The 18053-nt window shown below is 43.6% G+C and overlaps 1 protein-coding gene across 1 annotated transcript in view; it reads left to right on the top strand.

The window, feature by feature from the left end:
• The window catches only part of LOC118361557 (cadherin-18-like), a 215768-nt gene extending 203080 nt beyond the window's left edge, over window positions 1–12688 (top strand). The window contains exon 12 of the mRNA XM_035741579.2: window positions 11846–12688. Within this exon, the coding sequence (XP_035597472.1) occupies window positions 11846–12381 (536 nt within the window). The 3' untranslated portion in view covers window positions 12382–12688. The remainder of the gene's footprint in view (window positions 1–11845) is intronic.
• The last annotated feature ends 5365 nt before the right edge of the window (window positions 12689–18053 follow it).

Below are 18053 nucleotides of genomic sequence, written 5' to 3' on the forward strand. Positions count from 1 at the left end.
GAACAGCGGTAGGACAGTGAAGAGACTGTGTATAATGAACAGAATCCGCCATCACCCACTCACCCCATCTCCCTTGATTGTCTGTGGACATCGGTGCGTGAAGGTGATGAATATTCATATCAGTCTCACCGCGGCTTTGTCAGAGACTGAGGCACCCAGCAACTAAATGCCATCATCACTGTTTGAAGCAAACACATGAGTGAGAGACCGCAGAGTGAGAGACCGCAGAGTCAGAGATTGCAGAGTGAGTGAGTGAGTGAGTGAGTGAGTGAGTGAGTGAGTGAGTGAGTGAGTGAGTGAGTGAGCGAGATACTGTCTGGTGCAGGAATATTGAGATAAGGTGGGGAAGGAATTGTTAGTGTGATACAAAGCTGTTTCATGCCAAGAGAGAGATTGACTGAATGGTCTTACTGTAATGAGCCATCCTCATTATACTGAAAAACACCACAAACACCCCCCTCCACACAATCACATTACACAGTACATAACAGTACAATACACCCTTCAGCACCACATTACAACAGTACATCTACCCCCACCCCCCTCTCCAGCTATAAAGACAGCCCCCTTGAGCCCCCATGCCTCCGGAAACATCTCCACACTGTTGATAATTTTGTAAATCTTGAACTCAAACCTAAGACACGCAGAGACCATGCATTTGAATAATAACACTGGATCTGATGCCCCCGTCAGTCCCACCAACTCTTGCTAACTCTTGGGCAGTTTTCCACCCCCCGGCAGCCGTAGGTCTGCGAGTCTCTTCATGCTTGCTGCCATTATACGTCTGTGCAGGGTGGCTGAATGACCAGACCTCAAAGGGATAAGTGGGTCGTGGAACATGGGCTCCTCCCACACCCATGGCCCAGGCACCATACCCCCCTCTCGTGTGGGTCTCAGCAGTTGCCAGGCCCTCAGTACTGCTGCACAAAAATCAGAGACCACTGCTATGTCTCTCCGGCCGCATTAGGAAAAGCTGCAGATCTAGCCCCAAACCACCAGCCCTCCTCAATAGAGCACATTCTGGTTGAGTACCTTCTCAAAAAAGCACAGTATGGTAGAGTACCTTCTCTGCCGCTTTGAGTCGGATCCCTTCCACCCTGCTCTCCAGGTCCACCAGGCCTTGTCCCCTCTCCAGGTACAGAACCGCCGCCCTCAGCCAGTGACGCCCCGACTAAAAAAATCCACTAACTTGCACTGCAGCTCCCAAGCCGATCACCCGGCTAAAAAAATCCACTAACCTGCTCCGCAAGCAGACGATTGAGAACGGCCAATTTATGCCATAGGGAGGATGCTGCCAAGTTGTTGATGATCAGCACCCTCCCTCTGTATGACACTTGGACAGGAGCCACCTCCACTTCGTCAACCTTGACAGCACTGCTTGTGACACTCCATCCCAGTTCTTCCTAACCCACCCCCTGAGCCCAGACACCCCAAGCATCTTGAGACCCTCACAGCACACTGCAACCCCCTTCGAAACTGCAGAGGTGCCCTGTCCCTCCATGCCCCACATAACAGAGCCTCACTCTAGCTTCGTACACCCTCAAACTATTTCTTGCTCATTCTTAACCAACACTGAGACATCATCAGTATATGCTTGACACTGCTATAACTGTCGCCAACCCTATGCCTGGCTCACACACTCCCTGTAGTCTCCTGAGTAACAGGCCCAGAAAGGACAGAATAACAAGAGTGTATAGCGGCCCCGATAGAGGGCATCCCTGGCGAATGCCCTGCCCTACCCAGACTGGCCTACTGAGCCCCGACCTTGACCATACATGAAGCCCCAGCATACAACACTTTAACCCAGGCCACAAAATTCTCACCATAACCAAATAAGACAACACATTGAATATCCATGGTCCACCCAATCTAAGGCTTCCTCCTGGTCCAAGGTAACCATTTAAAAATGTATATTTGAAAGCCTTGACAGGCATGTCCCTGATTATGAACAGATTATCAGTGATTGAGCATCCTGGTGAAAAACAAATGTCTTGTGCCAATGACTGTTGAGGAGAACGTTTCAACATTGGAGTACAGGGCTTGGCGTGTCTCTCGAGGAGGCTAAAAAGAGATTTCAGCTTGGAAAAGTTGAATATTTTCAGGAATTGGGTAATTGGGGAGCAGGATGGGAGGGGAAGAGAGAGGAGGTTCAAAAGACTGAGGGATGCAGAGGATGGGTTTGAATCTGTTGAAGCTAGTAATAACAAGGGAGAGGGTTTGTCGAGGAAGATTGGTGTTAAATCCAAACATAGCGAGCCGGACACCAGTTTGAGTTCTGGAGGTGAAATGGAAGGGGTAGAAGGTGTTGTGAGGCGCTCGGAGCCCAAGCCTTGCATTGATGGACATGGTTATGATAAAGATAGGTTTGGTCCAGTGGGAGTGAGATTTTTGAAGTTGGATGGAAAAGATGGTGGGTACTGGTGAAGGTACCCCCCCCCCACACACACACACACAGTACTAAATTCTTTATGATGGCAGCCATGTTTGTTTCTGTTTGACAAGCAGAAATTGACAAATCCCAGAATACCATTCGCTTTAATTAAGACGCAAATAAACAAAGTCAAAGATGGCTGCACCCATTGCCCGAATAAGACCAACTTAGTTTGTTCACTTTTGCATTTATTACAAATGTCCGATGTGATTGTATACAAGAACTGAAGCACATGACTTGAAAAGTAATTTGACTGTTTTTAATAAATTGCAAAGCAAATAGTGTTATCACCTCAAAGATGATCACTACAAGCCTACTGCCTAGCCTAGCCGTAGGGAGAAAGCTAAAACAGCTTGCCAGATTATAATTTTTTTCGGGGGGTTTCTAGTCAGTAATACTTGAAGTTTATACAAATGTAAACACGTTCTGGAAAGAGATTGATAACTGGCCCATCCACGTAACATTCAGCCCGTAGATGACGCCAATGTAAAAACCTAGATAATCCTGTCTAGCTCCTAAATTTAAGAAATTATATCTACAACCTCGCCTCACTCGTGCCACGGTCTCTGCACATGTAGCTGATAATAATAATAATAATATAATAATAATATATGCCATTTAGCTGACGCTTTTATCCAAAGCGACTTACAGTCATGTGTGCATACATTCTACATATGGGTGGTCCCGGGAATCGAACCCACTACCCTGGCGTTACAAGCGCCATGCTCTACCAACTGAGCCACAGAAGGACCACACGCACACACCATTCAATCTGCTCATCCACACAAACTACCTCACTTTGTTGCTTACATGACTTTGTCCACTACCCTGTTCTCACTCTCCTCCGCCCGACCGGGCTTAAACCGATCCAAGCCATAACAACTCACTGCGTTTGACGATTGCGAAATATCTTTCTTGCTTGGCAATGTGGCAGGCATCTGTAGGCGACATGTCCAGTTGTAATAATACATTGACATAATGATAAAATGTTGTCACAGCTGTAGCCTAATTTTTCCAGGTGAAAATACATTCAATTAATTCAAACAAATGAACAAAAACTATTTAGGATGACAGCGTTTCCCTTAGCGATGGTCAGCATATGTAATACAGTGCATTCGGAAAGTATTCAAACCCCTTGACCTTTTACACATTTTGTTACGTTACAGCCTTATTCTAAAATTGATTAAATAAAAACATTCCCTCATCAATCTATGCACAACACCCCATAATGACAAAACAGAAAAAGTTTTTTAGAAATTCTTACAAAAAAAAAAACAACAAACAGAAATACCTTATTTACGTAAGTATTCAGACCCTTTAATATGAGACTCGAAATTGAGCTCAGGGGCATCCTGTTTCCATTGATCATCCTTGAGATGTTCCTACAACTTGATTGTAGTCCAGCTGTGGTAAATTCAATTGATTGGACATTATTTGGAAAGGTATAAACCTGTCTATATAAGGTCCCACAGTTGACAGTGCATGTCACAGCAACAAAAAAAACATCAGGTCAAAGCCATCAGAGCTCAGAGACAGGATTGTGTTGAGGCACAGATCTGGGTACCAAAACATTTCCGCATCATTGAAGGTCCCTAAGAACACAGTGGCCTCCATCATTCTTAAATGGAAGAAGATTGGAACCACCAAGACTCTTCCTAGAGCTGGACACCCAGCCAAACTGAGCAATCGGGGGAGAAGGGCCTTGGTCAAGGAGGTGACCAAGAACACGAAGGTTACTCTGACAGAGCTCCAGAGTTCCTCTGTGGAGATGGGAGAACCTTCCAGAAGGGCAACCATCTGCAATCAGCACTTTATGGTAGAGTGACCAGACGGAAGCCACTCCTCAGTAAAAGGCACAGCCTGCTTGGAGTTTGCCAAAAGGCACATAAAGACTGTCAGACCATGAGAAACAAGATTCTCTGGTCTGATGACACCTAGATTGAACTACTTGGCATGAATACCAGGCGTCATATCTGGAGGAAACCTGACACCATCACTACGGCGACGCATGGTGGTGGAGGCATATGTATATTGTATTTTTTACTTTCTTTCCTTTCCGGCCCACAGGATGGGGTGTTAATGTTCGTCTCTGTGTTATGATTATGGTGGTTAATGCTTTGTATTTGTGTACCTTTAAAAAAAAGTGGGAGCCCACGGCTGGATGAGCGCTAACTATTAATTTACATGAATTTTACCCCCCAAAATATATATATAGATTTGGTGACAAAATCATGTCATTAGTGCGCAGCAATACATTCTCGACTCATTTCTTTCATGATTTATTTGAGAAATACTGCATCAATCGCCTTAGCTAGATGTAAAAGTGCACGACTAAGAAGGTACAGGTTTATTGATTTATCTTAGATTGATTCTGACTATTTTAAGGAAATTACTATTTGGAGGAAAGGGCTATGTTGTTGCCATGGTAACAGAAGAGGGACTAACAACAGTACCTGCCGGGGTACGATATACAAACATAACACACCCACATCAAACCACAGCCCCCAGACAACTCTTGTTTGGGTAAAGTCTTGGCCGCTAGCATATCTTAGTGAGCAAAATTCAAAACAAGGCCAAATTAGTAAGTGCAGTCGACCTTTAATCAATGTACACGCAAAAACAGATATTGAAACAAACCATTCCAAAAATCTGCCTGCAATGAGCATGCTGGGAAATATGATAATGATTGGAGTAAAATTCTGTTTATTCATGTGAAGAACAAAAAATATATTTTTCAACCCATATGATCTAGTACACAAAACATTTACAAATATAATGGTATAATATATTTTTTAAACATTGTGAATGAATATGCCTTTTCATACTTCGTAATATGTCCATATATCATTAAAATATGTTTTAAGAACATGTACTCAAAATATTTTACCTTCTTTACCAAACATACCATGACATTATTGATAGTCAAACGGACAAGGGAGAAGGGCTACGTAAAGGCCTTGATTTTGTTGTTCTGAGAACATGCAATGTGTCTGACGTAAAACAAATGTTTGACTTCCACACAAAAGGACTTATTTTATTATTTTAGGCTTAAGGGAGTGTGTAGGTCGCATACTTTATCTTAGAGCTATGAAAGTTATGTATTTAGATCTGCCTGCTCAAGACAAGTTCAGCGATGGCTTTGCCATGTCTGTGCCGTGAAGCAGTCGAGCTGGATACATTTTTCTGCCCTTTTGACGTAACATTGGAGTGAAGTGATATAAATTGATATAATGATGTAGCCGACCACCAGCAGGAGGCAATACACGTTTATTCGACAGAGGACATTGACATGGTCCTAGGAAGCTCTAGATGGCTGTCTTCTGATTCATAAAACGGTGAGAAATCAACAAAATGTGACAAGTAAACATCTACATATATTTTTGTAAGTAATTCTAAATCAAATCAAATCAAATCAAATCAAATTTTATTTGTCACATACACATGGTTAGCAGATGTTAAATGCGAGTGTAGCGAAATGCTTGTGCTTCTAGTTCCGACAATGCAGTGATAACCAACAAGTAATCTAACTAACAATTCCAAAACTACTGTCTTATACACAGTGTAAGGGGATAAGGAATATGTACATAAGGATATATGAATGAGTGATGGTACAGAGCAGCATACAGTAGATGGTATCGAGTACAGTATATACATATGAGATGAGTGTGTAGACAAAGTAAACAAAGTGGCATAGTTAAAGTGGCTAGTGATACATGTGTTACATAAGGATGCAGTCGATGATGTAGAGTACAGTATATACATATGCATATGAGATGAATAATGTAGGGTAAGTAACATTATATAAGGTAGCATTGTTTAAAGTGGCTAGTGATATATTTACATAATTCCCATCAATTCCCATTATTAAAATGGCTGGAGTTGGGTCAGTGTCAATGACAGTGTGTTGGCAGCAGCCACTCACACTGTTAGTGGTGGCTGTTTAACAGTCTGATGGCCTTGAGATAGAAGCTGTTTTTCAGTCTCTCGGTCCCAGCTTTGATGCACCTGTACTGACCTCGCCTTCTGGATGATAGCGGGGTGAACAGGCAGTGGTTCGGGTGGTTGATGTCCTTGATGATCTTTATGGCCTTCCTGTAACAACGGGTGGTGTAGGTGTCCTGGAGGGCAGGTAGTTTGCCCCCGGTGATGCGTTGTGCAGTCCTCACTACCCTCTGGAGAGCCTTACGGTTGAGGGCGGAGCAGTTGCCGTACCAGGCGGTGATACAGCCCGCCAGGATGCTCTCGATTGTGCATCTGTAGAAGTTTGTGAGTGCTTTTGGTGACAAGCCGAATTTCTTCAGCCTCCTGAGGTTGAATAGGCGCTGCTGCGCCTTCTTCACGACGCTGTCAGTGTGAGTGGACCAATTCAGTTTGTCTGTGATGTGTATGCCGAGGAACTTAAAACTAGCTACCCTCTCCACTACTGTTCCATCGATGTGGATAGGGGGTGTTCCCTCTGCTGTTTCCTGAAGTCCACAATCATCTCCTTAGTTTTGTTGACGTTGAGTGTGAGGTTATTTTCCTGACACCACACTCCGAGGGCCCTCACCTCCTCCCTGTAGGCCGTCTCGTCGTTGTTGGTAATCAAGCCTACCACTGTTGTGTCGTCCGCAAACTTGATGATTGAGTTGGAGGCGTGCGTGGCCACGCAGTCGTGGGTGAACAGGGAGTACAGGAGAGGGCTCAGAACGCACCCTTGTGGGGCCCCCGTGTTGAGGATCAGCGGGGAGGAGATGTTGTTGCCTACCCTCACCACCTGGGGGCGGCCCGTCAGGAAGTCCAGTACCCAGTTGCACAGGGCGGGGTCGAGACCCAGGGTCTCGAGCTTGATGACGAGCTTGGAGGGTACTATGGTGTTGAATGCCGAGCTGTAGTCGATGAACAGCATTCTCACATAGGTATTCCTCTTGTCCAGGTGGGTTAGGGCAGTGTGCAGTGTGGTTGAGATTGCATCGTCTGTGGACCTATTTGGGCGGTAAGCAAATTGGAGTGGGTCTAGGGTGTCAGGTAGGGTGGAGGTGATATGGTCCTTGACTAGTCTCTCAAAGCACTTCATGATGACGGAAGTGAGTGCTACGGGCGGTAGTCGTTTAGCTCAGTTACCTTAGCTTTCTTGGGAACAGGAACAATGGTGGCCCTCTTGAAGCATGTGGGAACAGCAGACTGGTATAGGGATTGATTGAATATGTCCGTAAACACACCGGCCAGCTGGTCTGCGCATGCTCTGAGGGCGCGGCTGGGGATGCCGTCTGGGCCTGCAGCCTTGCGAGGGTTAACACGTTTAAATGTCTTACTCACCTCGGCTGCAGTGAAGGAGAGACCGCATGTTTCCGTTGCAGGCCGTGTCAGTGGCACTGTATTGTCCTCAAAGCGGGCAAAAAAGTTATTTAGTCTGCCTGGGAGCAAGACATCCTGGTCCGTGACTGGGCTGGATTTCATCTTGTAGTCCGTGATTGACTGTAGACCCTGCCACATGCCTCTTGTGTCTGAGCCGTTGAATTGAGATTCCACTTTGTCTCTGTACTGACGCTTAGCTTGTTTAATAGCCTTGCGGAGGGAATAGCTGCACTGTTTGTATTCAGTCATGTTGCCAGACACCTTGCCCTGATTAAAAGCAGTGGTTCGCGCTTTCAGTTTCACGCGAATGCTGCCATCAATCCACGGTTTCTGGTTAGGGAATGTTTTTATCGTTGCTATGGGAACGACATCTTCGACGCACGTTCTAATGAACTCGCACACCGAATCAGCGTATTCGTCAATATTCCCATCTGACGCAATACGAAACATGTCCCAGTCCACGTGATGGAAGCAGTCTTGGAGTGTAGAGTCAGCTTGGTCTGACCAGCGTTGGACAGACCTCAGCGTGGGAGCCTCTTGTTTTAATTTCTGCCTGTAGGCAGGGATCAGCAAAATGGAGTCGTGGTCAGCTTTTCCGAAAGGGGGCGGGGCAGGGCCTTATATGCGTCGCGGAAGTTAGAGTAACAATGATCCAAGGTTTTACCACCCCTGGTTGCGCAATCGATATGCTGATAAAATTTAGGGAGTCTTGTTTTCAGATTGGCTTTGTTAAAATCCCCAGCTACAATGAATGCAGCCTCCGGATAAATGGTTTCCAGTTTGCAAAGAGTTAAATAAAGTTCGTTCAGAGCCATCGATGTGTCTGCTTGGGGGATATATACGGCTGTGATTATAATCGAAGAGAATTCTCTTGGAAGATAATGCGGTCTACATTTGATTGTGAGGAATTCTAAATCAGGTGAACAGAAGGATTTGAGTTCCTGTATGTTTCCTTCATCACACCATGTCCCGTTAGTCATGAGGCATACGCCCCCGCCACTCTTCTTACCAGAGAGATGTTTGTTTCTGTCCGCGCGATGCGTGGAGAAACCCGTTGGCTGTACCGCCCTGGATAGCGTCTTCCCAGTAAGCCATGTTTCCGTAAAGCAAAGAACGTTACAGTCTCTGATGTCCCTCTGGAATGCCACCCTTGCTCGGATTTCATCAACCTTGTTGTCGAGAGACTGGACATTGGCAAGAAGAATACTGGGAAGTGGTGCGCGATGTGCCCTTTTTCGGAGTCTGACCAGAACACCGCCGCGTTTCCCTCTTTTTCGTAGTCGTTTCCTTGGGTCGCTGCAAGCGATCCATTCCGTTGTCCTGTTTGTAAGGCAGAACACAGGATCCGCGTCGCGGAAAACATATTCTTGGTCGTACTTCTAGTGCCCAATTTCGGGGGCTGTCAACTTAAGAGGTTAGGGAAAACCCGATTTTTACGACAAGGTCGTGACCGTTAGGAAAAAAATCAAATGTTCCGCCTCGACCTAGCTCAAAATCTAGGCATTGGATAATAACAAGACTACAGCCTTCGTAAAGTGACCATTGAATTTGCCATGTTTCAGAAGCTACAAGTTTGTATGTGCGACAGTTTTTATTAAATGAATAATGTATTGCTCTCATGTGCCCAATCAAAACCAACTATGTGCAACTTTTTTTTTTATAGCATTTCTGACCACGCTAATATCTTTTTCATCTGAATCTCAAGAGTTCTAAAACCGGGTACAAGCAACTCGGTTGCTCAACAACTCAGCATCACAAGCCTTCTCACACTCTTATCCCTTGATGTGTCACTGTTGTCGCTTTGGTGTGAGAAAGTGATGGCATTGGGTTACCATAGGTTGTGTAAGCTGTGTGGTTGTTTTACAACAACAAAAAGTCAAATAGGTGGTAAAACAATAACAACATCATTGCTTGCTTGTGTGACCTGTGTGTAGTCAAAATCAAATGCAATGCTTGCTAACACGTTTAGTTGCGTCAGTGGTTCCCAACCAGGGGTACTAGGACCCCTGGGGGTAATTGGCCTAACCACAAGGGGGTACTTGAGAAGACTCATGAGACCATAGACTTACTAGTAAGATGCACATTCGGGGGTACTTCAGGGGTACTCCGGGCAGTCTTAAATTCAGTTAGTGTTACACTAACCGAAAAAGGGTGGGAACCACTGAGCTACATGATAAAATTAGTCTGTTTTCAACAAATCAACTGTTTTAGATTGGTTGTCTTTTAACCAAGCAAGGTAAACAAATGTTCAATCAGCACTGAGTGAATGAACAAAAAAAACGTTTTGGAACAAATGCTTCCTATCATCACCAGAGTGTCCATTTAAATAGACTGTCAAGTTAACATGTTTACGACTGGGTTTGTAGCGTAATGGTTAGCGTTACCACCTAGGGCTCTACATTTTCTCATTTATAGTTTGACAGGCACACACACACACACGCACACACACACACACACACACACACACACACACACACACACACACACACACACACACACACACACACACACACACACACACACACACACACACACACACACACACACACACACACACGTATTTACATTTATTAGGTGGCTCTTAAAAGAGCCTTTGGGTTCGTGGAGTGGCAGGCAAGTGACTGAGTGTGGTGGTGTATACTACTGTGTGTGTCTTGCTAGAACGGAGCAGAGACCTGGGCCAGTTTCCACAAAGCATCTCAGAAAGGGTCTTAGGAATCCTGTTAACCTGATTTAAGGCTAAATAAATCCCAGTTTAGAGTATGTTTTAGGATGATGTTAAGACACTGCCCAGACAAACTCTGAGCTAGGAGTAAAATCAATTCATAAAGGTTTCTCAGCTGGTAATCATGACAGTTTGAGGTACTGCCCAGGGCCCATATCCACTAAGCGTCTCAGAGTAGAAAATTGTTTGTAAGTGCTGAGAATAGAGCCATTTTATTCCTACTATTTTGGGTAAAAATAAAAACTAACCAAGTCAACAGATATTTAGGAGACCTCATGAGCTGTCCAAACCAGTTAAGAGTTACCATCAAGCATCTTAATAATATAATAATGCAGCAAGTCAATGGTTCTGGCACCACATACAGTTGTTTTCAGTTGTTAAAGTAATGTTTTAATATTTCTGTTTTGATATGATCAATACATAAATACTCTAGACCTACATACAACAGTATCTCTTGCGGTTTTGACAATGATTTCACAATGCTAATTTCCTATTACATTAAAATATGTAATGTGCAAAAATAAAGAATTGGCCCTTAACAAAAGTAGTGAACTATTAGAGAATAGGGTGTCATTTGGAACTCAGCCTATAATGAGAAGATTCTCATCAGCATCCTAGCAGCTTGCATTCAGAGCATCCTCACAGCTAATACTGATGACTGCTAATGGGAAATACTGATTTACAGCTCTGCTCGCTTCTGTGTATAATCAGGAATTAATATGTATTATAATAAAAAGAAGGAATGTTTCAGGGCCTATATTCCTAATGGTACTCTTACCTTTTAATAGGGAGTAGAATGCCATTTGGGACAAAGACAGAGCTTTCATTTTGTTAGCTGTTTACGACCCAAAACATGCCCATTTTGTATGACTTAATACATTACATGCAAACACCACATGCAGAGCATGGAATTAGCATGCGACCAGGCTTGGATATTGTGCTGAAACGCAACTGCTACAATAATGATGGGGTGTTGTTAAACCAACCGTTTTGTTGATGTTTTCATTACAGTCATTATTGTTGTTGTTGACATGGCTTCTCTACATGTCTCATTTTCTAATTTTATCGATCATCGTTCTGTTCATCACTCTCTGGAGTGGCATTGTAAAACCACCATTTTGTTGATGTTATTTCCATTATTGTTGTTTCTGTTGACATGGTGTCTCTGCTTGTCACGCTCTTCTGAAGCGATCGCGGCTCTGTTCATCACCATTTTGTTGTTGTTGTTATTGACATGATATCTCTGTTATTTTCTCTCTTCTTACAGCGGTTGTGATTCTGTTCACTGTTTTGGCATTGTTGATATTATTGTTGTTGTTGTTGACACAGCATCTGTCCTTGTCTTCCTCCAGTGATCGTGGTTCTGTTCATCACTCTGCGGCGGAGCAAGAAGGAGCCCCTCATCATCTCAGAGGAGGACGTGCGTGAGAACGTGGTAACCTACGACGACGAGGGCGGCGGTGAAGAGGACACTGAGGCTTTCGACATTATTGCCCTGCGGAACCCCGCCGCCGCGGAAGAGCTCAAGTTCCGACGGGACGTCCGGCCGGAGTCGGCCCGACAATGTGGCAGGCCGGCGCGGGGCTGCCATAGTCCCCCAGAGCTGGACCAGGTGAATGTGCAGAAGTTTATTAAACAAAGACTGGTGGAGGCAGACATGGACACTGGTGGGCCTCCCTATGACTCCCTCCAGACCTATGCATACGAGGGTCAAGGGTCGCCCACAGGCTCCATCAGCTCTCTGGACTCCCCAGGAACACACTCAGAACAGGATTATAACTACCTGGATGACTGGGGGCCCGAATTTCAGAAACTGGCAGAACTCTACGGGGAGGATATGGATGTGGCAGAGTTGGATGTAGCGATTGCAGTGACAGTGGCGACCTAGACTCTCAACGTCTGTCACAACGTCTGTTAAACTAATCGTCTCGCTCTCTCAATCCTCCTCCTCAAATCATTTTAAAACAATGAAACAGAAATGCTTTTGAACTCATTCCAGCTGATCTACTTTTACTGTTGAATAACTGACTGCCCCTTTTTTCAGTTTTACTTTTGGATCATGGGTCTAATATGCAGAAGAATTTAATCAGATTTCGTGGATGGAAAAATATTAAGGATTAACGGAAAAAGGAAAATATTTTCCCTGGTGTATATTTTTTATTGCTCAATAAAGTCCTGAATTCCATATGAGTGGATATATGTGAAACGGAGTGTCAACTTTTTTCTGAAGATCCACTGAGTAGGGGTTATCTTACACTCTTAAATTTAGTAATAGTAGTAGTATCATACAAAAATCAAAAAACAGAAATGTTTCCAGGACCAGAATTGAATAGCCTTGCTGTAGGGTTTTAAGCCTTTTTTGCATATTTCCCAGGGTGCCTTTCGAGTGCATTTTAAAGTTACCAGTACCACCCATAAATCTGTTTGCTAGTTCCAGAGAAATGCTTGTTGGACTAATTCATTTTTTCCCCTGTTGCCTTTAACAAGTGAAGTTCTAAATGGATATATTGACATTTAAATTGTATTCATGAAGACAATTCATATTTCATAAGGCCTGCTTTTAAGGACCTGTTTTTACCCTAATATAGTGGCCTAAAACTCATGGTTGACAGGCCACATCAGGCCAGTAAGTCACATTATACTGAATTGTAAAGTGGTAAGTAATTCCTATTGGAAAGGGGATGGCCAACATTTGGAAATGTAATATACCCGTAACCTCCATTCACAATGACTGCCAGGGTTCGGACGACTAGGATATGAGACTACCCTAAACAACTAAACTGGAACAATCATTTCAGTAAGGGGTTCAATAAGTCCAAGTAACACATTGGAATAGTATAGAAAAAATGTAGGTTATTTATATTTGAGAAGTATAAGATTATTAATCAATCAATATAAATGTAAAAATCTAGATATTGAAACAAACAGTTCTAAATATCAGCCTGCAGTAGAGCATGCTGTGATATATGATAATGATGGGTGTAGTTTTGGTTTAACTCTGGTTTTTAACACAAATACTGAGGTTATTTTACACCATTGAATGTTAATTTAACTCTTGAATCGAAGGCTGACCCTATTTAGTCAACTGCTCGATTGTTTAGTTGACCAAAATGGTTTTAATTGACCAGAAGCATATCTCTCTCTCTCTATATATATATATATATATATATATATATATATAGAGAGAGAGAGAGATTTGCCACCTTTTTTATCAAAATGCGTTTTTTTGGCAGAAAAGCCCTCTCGAACATGTGACCTAACATGTGCCTTAATAACAAACTTGAATGCTGTCTGTAAATACGAATACAATTGTTAAATTACGAGTCCAATTGGTTTAGCCACAGAATAAGGTAGCAACCTTTCCGCTAGCCGTGATTGGCTGAGAGAATGAGTGGGCTGGACATGACGAGAGATAAGTTTGATTTGGTCTGCCGTATAGCACGCATCTGTCTATTTGAGTTAGTCAATATGTCTAGGTACAAAAATGGCTCCAACAGAGATGGTCGCTTCGCGTTCTTAGGAAACTATGCAGTATTTTGTTTTTTTAATGTATTATTTGTTCTTACATTGTTACCCCATGAAATCTTAAGTCCTATTACGTGCAGCCGGGAAGAACTATTGGACATAAGAGCAACGTCAACTTACCAACATTACGACCAGTAATACAACTTTCCTGAAGCGGATCCTCTGTTTGGACCACCACCCAGGACAATGGACCTAATGCCAGAAACTGACCCAAAACAACGGCACCGCAGAAGGGGCAGACGGAGCTGCCTCCTGATCAGGCTCCGTAGACGTGCACATCACTGACCGCTCCTGAGTATCCTACTCGCCTATGTCCAGTCTCTTGACAACAAGGTAGACAAAATTCGAGCAAGAGTTGCCTTCCACAGAGACATCAGAGATTGTAACAGTCTATGTTTTCACAGAAACATGGCTCTCTCGGGATATGTTGTTGGAATTGGTTCAGCCACCAGGCTTCTCCATGCATCGTGCCAACAAATACAAACATCTCTCTGGGAAAAGGAAGAGCGGGGGTGTATGCTTTATGATTAACGATTCATTGTGCAATCATAACAACATACAGGAACTCAAGTCCTTCTGCTCAAATGACCTAGAATTCTTTACAATCAAATTCCGTCCATTTTACCTACCAAGAGAGTTCTCATCATTTATAGTCACAGCTGTGTACATTCACCCTCTAGTGAACACCAAGACGGCCCTCAAGGAACTTCACTGGACCCTATGTAAACCAGAAACCATATCTCCGGAGGATGCATTTATTGTAGCTGGGGATTTCAGCAAAGAGAATTTGAGAACAAGGCAGCCTAAATTCTGTCAGCATATTGATTGCATGACACGCAGGGCTAATACTCTCGATCACTGCTACTCTAACTTCTGCGATGCATACAAGCCCTCCCCCGCCCTCCTTTCGGCAAATCCAACCACGACGCCATCTTGCTCGTTCCGTCTTATAGGCGGAAATTCTAACAGGATGTATCGGTGAGGAGAACCATTCAACACTGGTCTGACCAATCGGAAGCCACGCTTCAAGATTGTTTTGATCACGCAGACTGGAAGACAGTGAGGGAAAGAAGTATTTGATCCCCTGCTGATTTTGTACGTTTGCCCACTGACAAAGAAATGATCAGTCTATAATTTTAATGGTAGGTTTATTTGAACAGTGAGAGACAGAATAGCAACAACAAAAATCCAGAAAAATGCATGTCAAAAATGTTATACATTGATTTGCATTTTAATGAGGGAAATAAGTATTTGACCCCTCTGCAAAACATGACTTGGAGGCAAAACCCTTGTTGGCAATCACAGAGGTAAAACATTTCTTGTAGTTGGCCACCAGGTTTGCACACATCTCAGGAGGGATTTTGTCCCACTCCTCTTTGCAAATCTTCTCCAAGTCATTAAGGTTTCGAGGCTGACGTTTGGCAACTCGAACCTTCAGCTCCCTCCACAGATTTTCTATGGGATTAAGGACTGGAGACCGGCTAGGCCACCCCATGACCTTAATGTGATTCTTCTTGCGCCATTCCTTTGTTGACTTGGCCATATGTTTTGGGTCATTGTCATGCTGGAATACCCATCCACAACCCATTTTCAATGACCTGGCTGAGGGAAGGAGGTTCTCACCCAATATTTGATTGTACATGGCCTCGTCCCTTTGATGCGCTGAAGTTGTCCTGTCCCCTTATCAGAAAAACACCCCCAAAGCATAATGTTTCCACCTCCATGTTTGAAGGTGGGGATGGTATTCTTGGGGTCATAGGCAGCATTCCTCCTCCTCAAAACACGGCGAGTTGATGCCAAAGACCTCCATTTTGGTCTCATCTGACCAATTTCACCCAGTTGTCCTCTGAATCATTCAGATGTTCATTGGCAAACTTCAGACTGGCATGTATATGTGCTTTCTTGAGCAGGGGGACATTGCGGGCGCTGCAGGATTTCATTCCTTCACGGCGTAGTGTTTTATCAATTGTTTTCTTGGTGACTATGGTCCCAGCTGCCTTGAGATCATTGACAATATCCTCCCATGTAGTTCTGGGCTGATTCCTCACTGTTCTCATGATCATTGCAACTCCACGAGGTGAGTTCTTGCATGGAGTCCCAGGTCGAGGGAGATTGACAGTTATTTTGTGCTCCTTCCATTTGCAAATAATCGCACCAACTGTTGTCACCTTCTCACCAAGCTGCTTGGTGATGGTCTTGTAGCCCATTCCAGCCTTGTGTCGGTCTACAATCTTGTCCCTGACATCCTTGGAGAGCTCTTTGGTCTTGGCCATGGTGGAGAGTTTGGAATCTGATTGATTGATTGCTTCTGTGGACAGGTGTCTTTTATACAGGAAACATGCTGAGATTAGGAGCACTCCCTTTAAGAGTGTGCTCCTAATCTCAGCTCGTTACCTGTATAAAAGACACCTGGGAGCCAGAAATCTTTCTGATTGAGAGGGGTCAAATACTTATTTCACTCATTAAAATGCAAAACAATTTATATCATTTTTAACATGCGTTTTTCTTGATTTTTTTGTTGTTATTCTGTCTCTCACTGTTCAAATAAACCTACCATTACAATTATAGCCTGATCATTTATTTGTCAGTGGTCAAATGTACAAAATCAGCAGTCTCCTCAGGAGACAGAAGGAATTTAGCTTGTCACCCAAAACCCTGACCAACTTTTACAGATGCAAAATCGAGAGCATCCTGTCGGGCTGTTTCACAGCCTGGTACGACAACTGCTCTGCCCTCAACCGCAAGGCTCTCCAGAGGGTGGTGTGTTCTGCACAACGTATGAACGTATGACTGCCGTTGTGAGGTCAGAATGTTCGGATCAACCTCAGTGTTTCGCTCTCTGAACACTCAGAGAGCGAAACACTATGAATTTACAAATGGACAATCTGACATCACAGTTGCAGTCACCAATGCTCTGGATAACATAACAGCCTAACCAGCTTTGCTAGGGTGAGTAATGTTAAGTGAGCTCTTCTCTCATTTGTGTCTGGAAGTAGCTAGAAAGTTAGTTTAGGTGCATTACTGCTGTTGTTAGTACAGAACATTCGAACCAACCCTTAAAGAGATGGGTGGGGCTTAAGCTTAAGGGGGTCTGAACGATTCTGAATGGGTGTAGACAAAGAAGGGCTCTCCAGTAGTAGTACCAAAATATTCAACAGCCATTTTCTCAAAAGTGAGTTTACAAGTTGATCAAATTCAAAGCAAAATTACTTTCCCATTGTTCCTCAACTGTAGTGTATGATATACCATTTTGTAGCTATGAGTCTCTACTTTTATCCAATGTAAAAAAACACCATTTAAAATGTTGCTACATAAGACCGATTTGAGCCAGTCACTCACATATGCACCCATCTCAGTGAACTAATCCATTGCGCAGGCCTAGACTAAATGTAAATTTGTGCTCCGAAAATGTGGTCAGAGACTCCATATGTAGGGTGTGTTGCCTCCAGAGGCATGCAGAGGCCAAATCGAGCCCAGAAGTGCATCACCATGGCCTCCCATGGCCCTCGCCTGTGTAAACACAAATGCACTTCCTTGACAACTTCTTTCACAACACCTCTGCACTTCTCTGCGAAGGTCAAGAAGTATGAATGTCATTGTCTTTTGTTTGGAGCGCACCTATCAATGTTGAGTAAGGAGGAGTACCTGATTACACATGCAGTTGAAGTCCAAAGTTTACGTACACCTAAGCCAAATACGTTTAAACTCAGTTTTTCACAATTCTTGACATTAAGTCCTAGTCAAAAGTGATTGATTGAATGATTGATTTCGGCGGCAGGGTAGCCTAGTGGTTAGAGCGTCTCCTGAAACAATCTGTCTGTAAACAATTGTTGGAAAAATTACTTGTGTCATGCACAAAGTAGATGTCCTAACTGACTTGCCAAAACTATAGTTTGTTAACAATACATTTGTGGAGTGGTCGAAAAACGAGTTTTAATGACTCCAACCTAAGTGTTTGTAAACTTATGACTTCAACTGTAGGTTCCGGTACTCATTTTTGGTGCTGGTAGTATTTATATTTAAGTGCAGGTGTTC

This window comes from Oncorhynchus keta, chromosome 28 (genome assembly GCF_023373465.1).
Source record: "Oncorhynchus keta strain PuntledgeMale-10-30-2019 chromosome 28, Oket_V2, whole genome shotgun sequence".
In the NCBI taxonomy this organism is placed as follows: domain Eukaryota; kingdom Metazoa; phylum Chordata; class Actinopteri; order Salmoniformes; family Salmonidae; genus Oncorhynchus; species Oncorhynchus keta.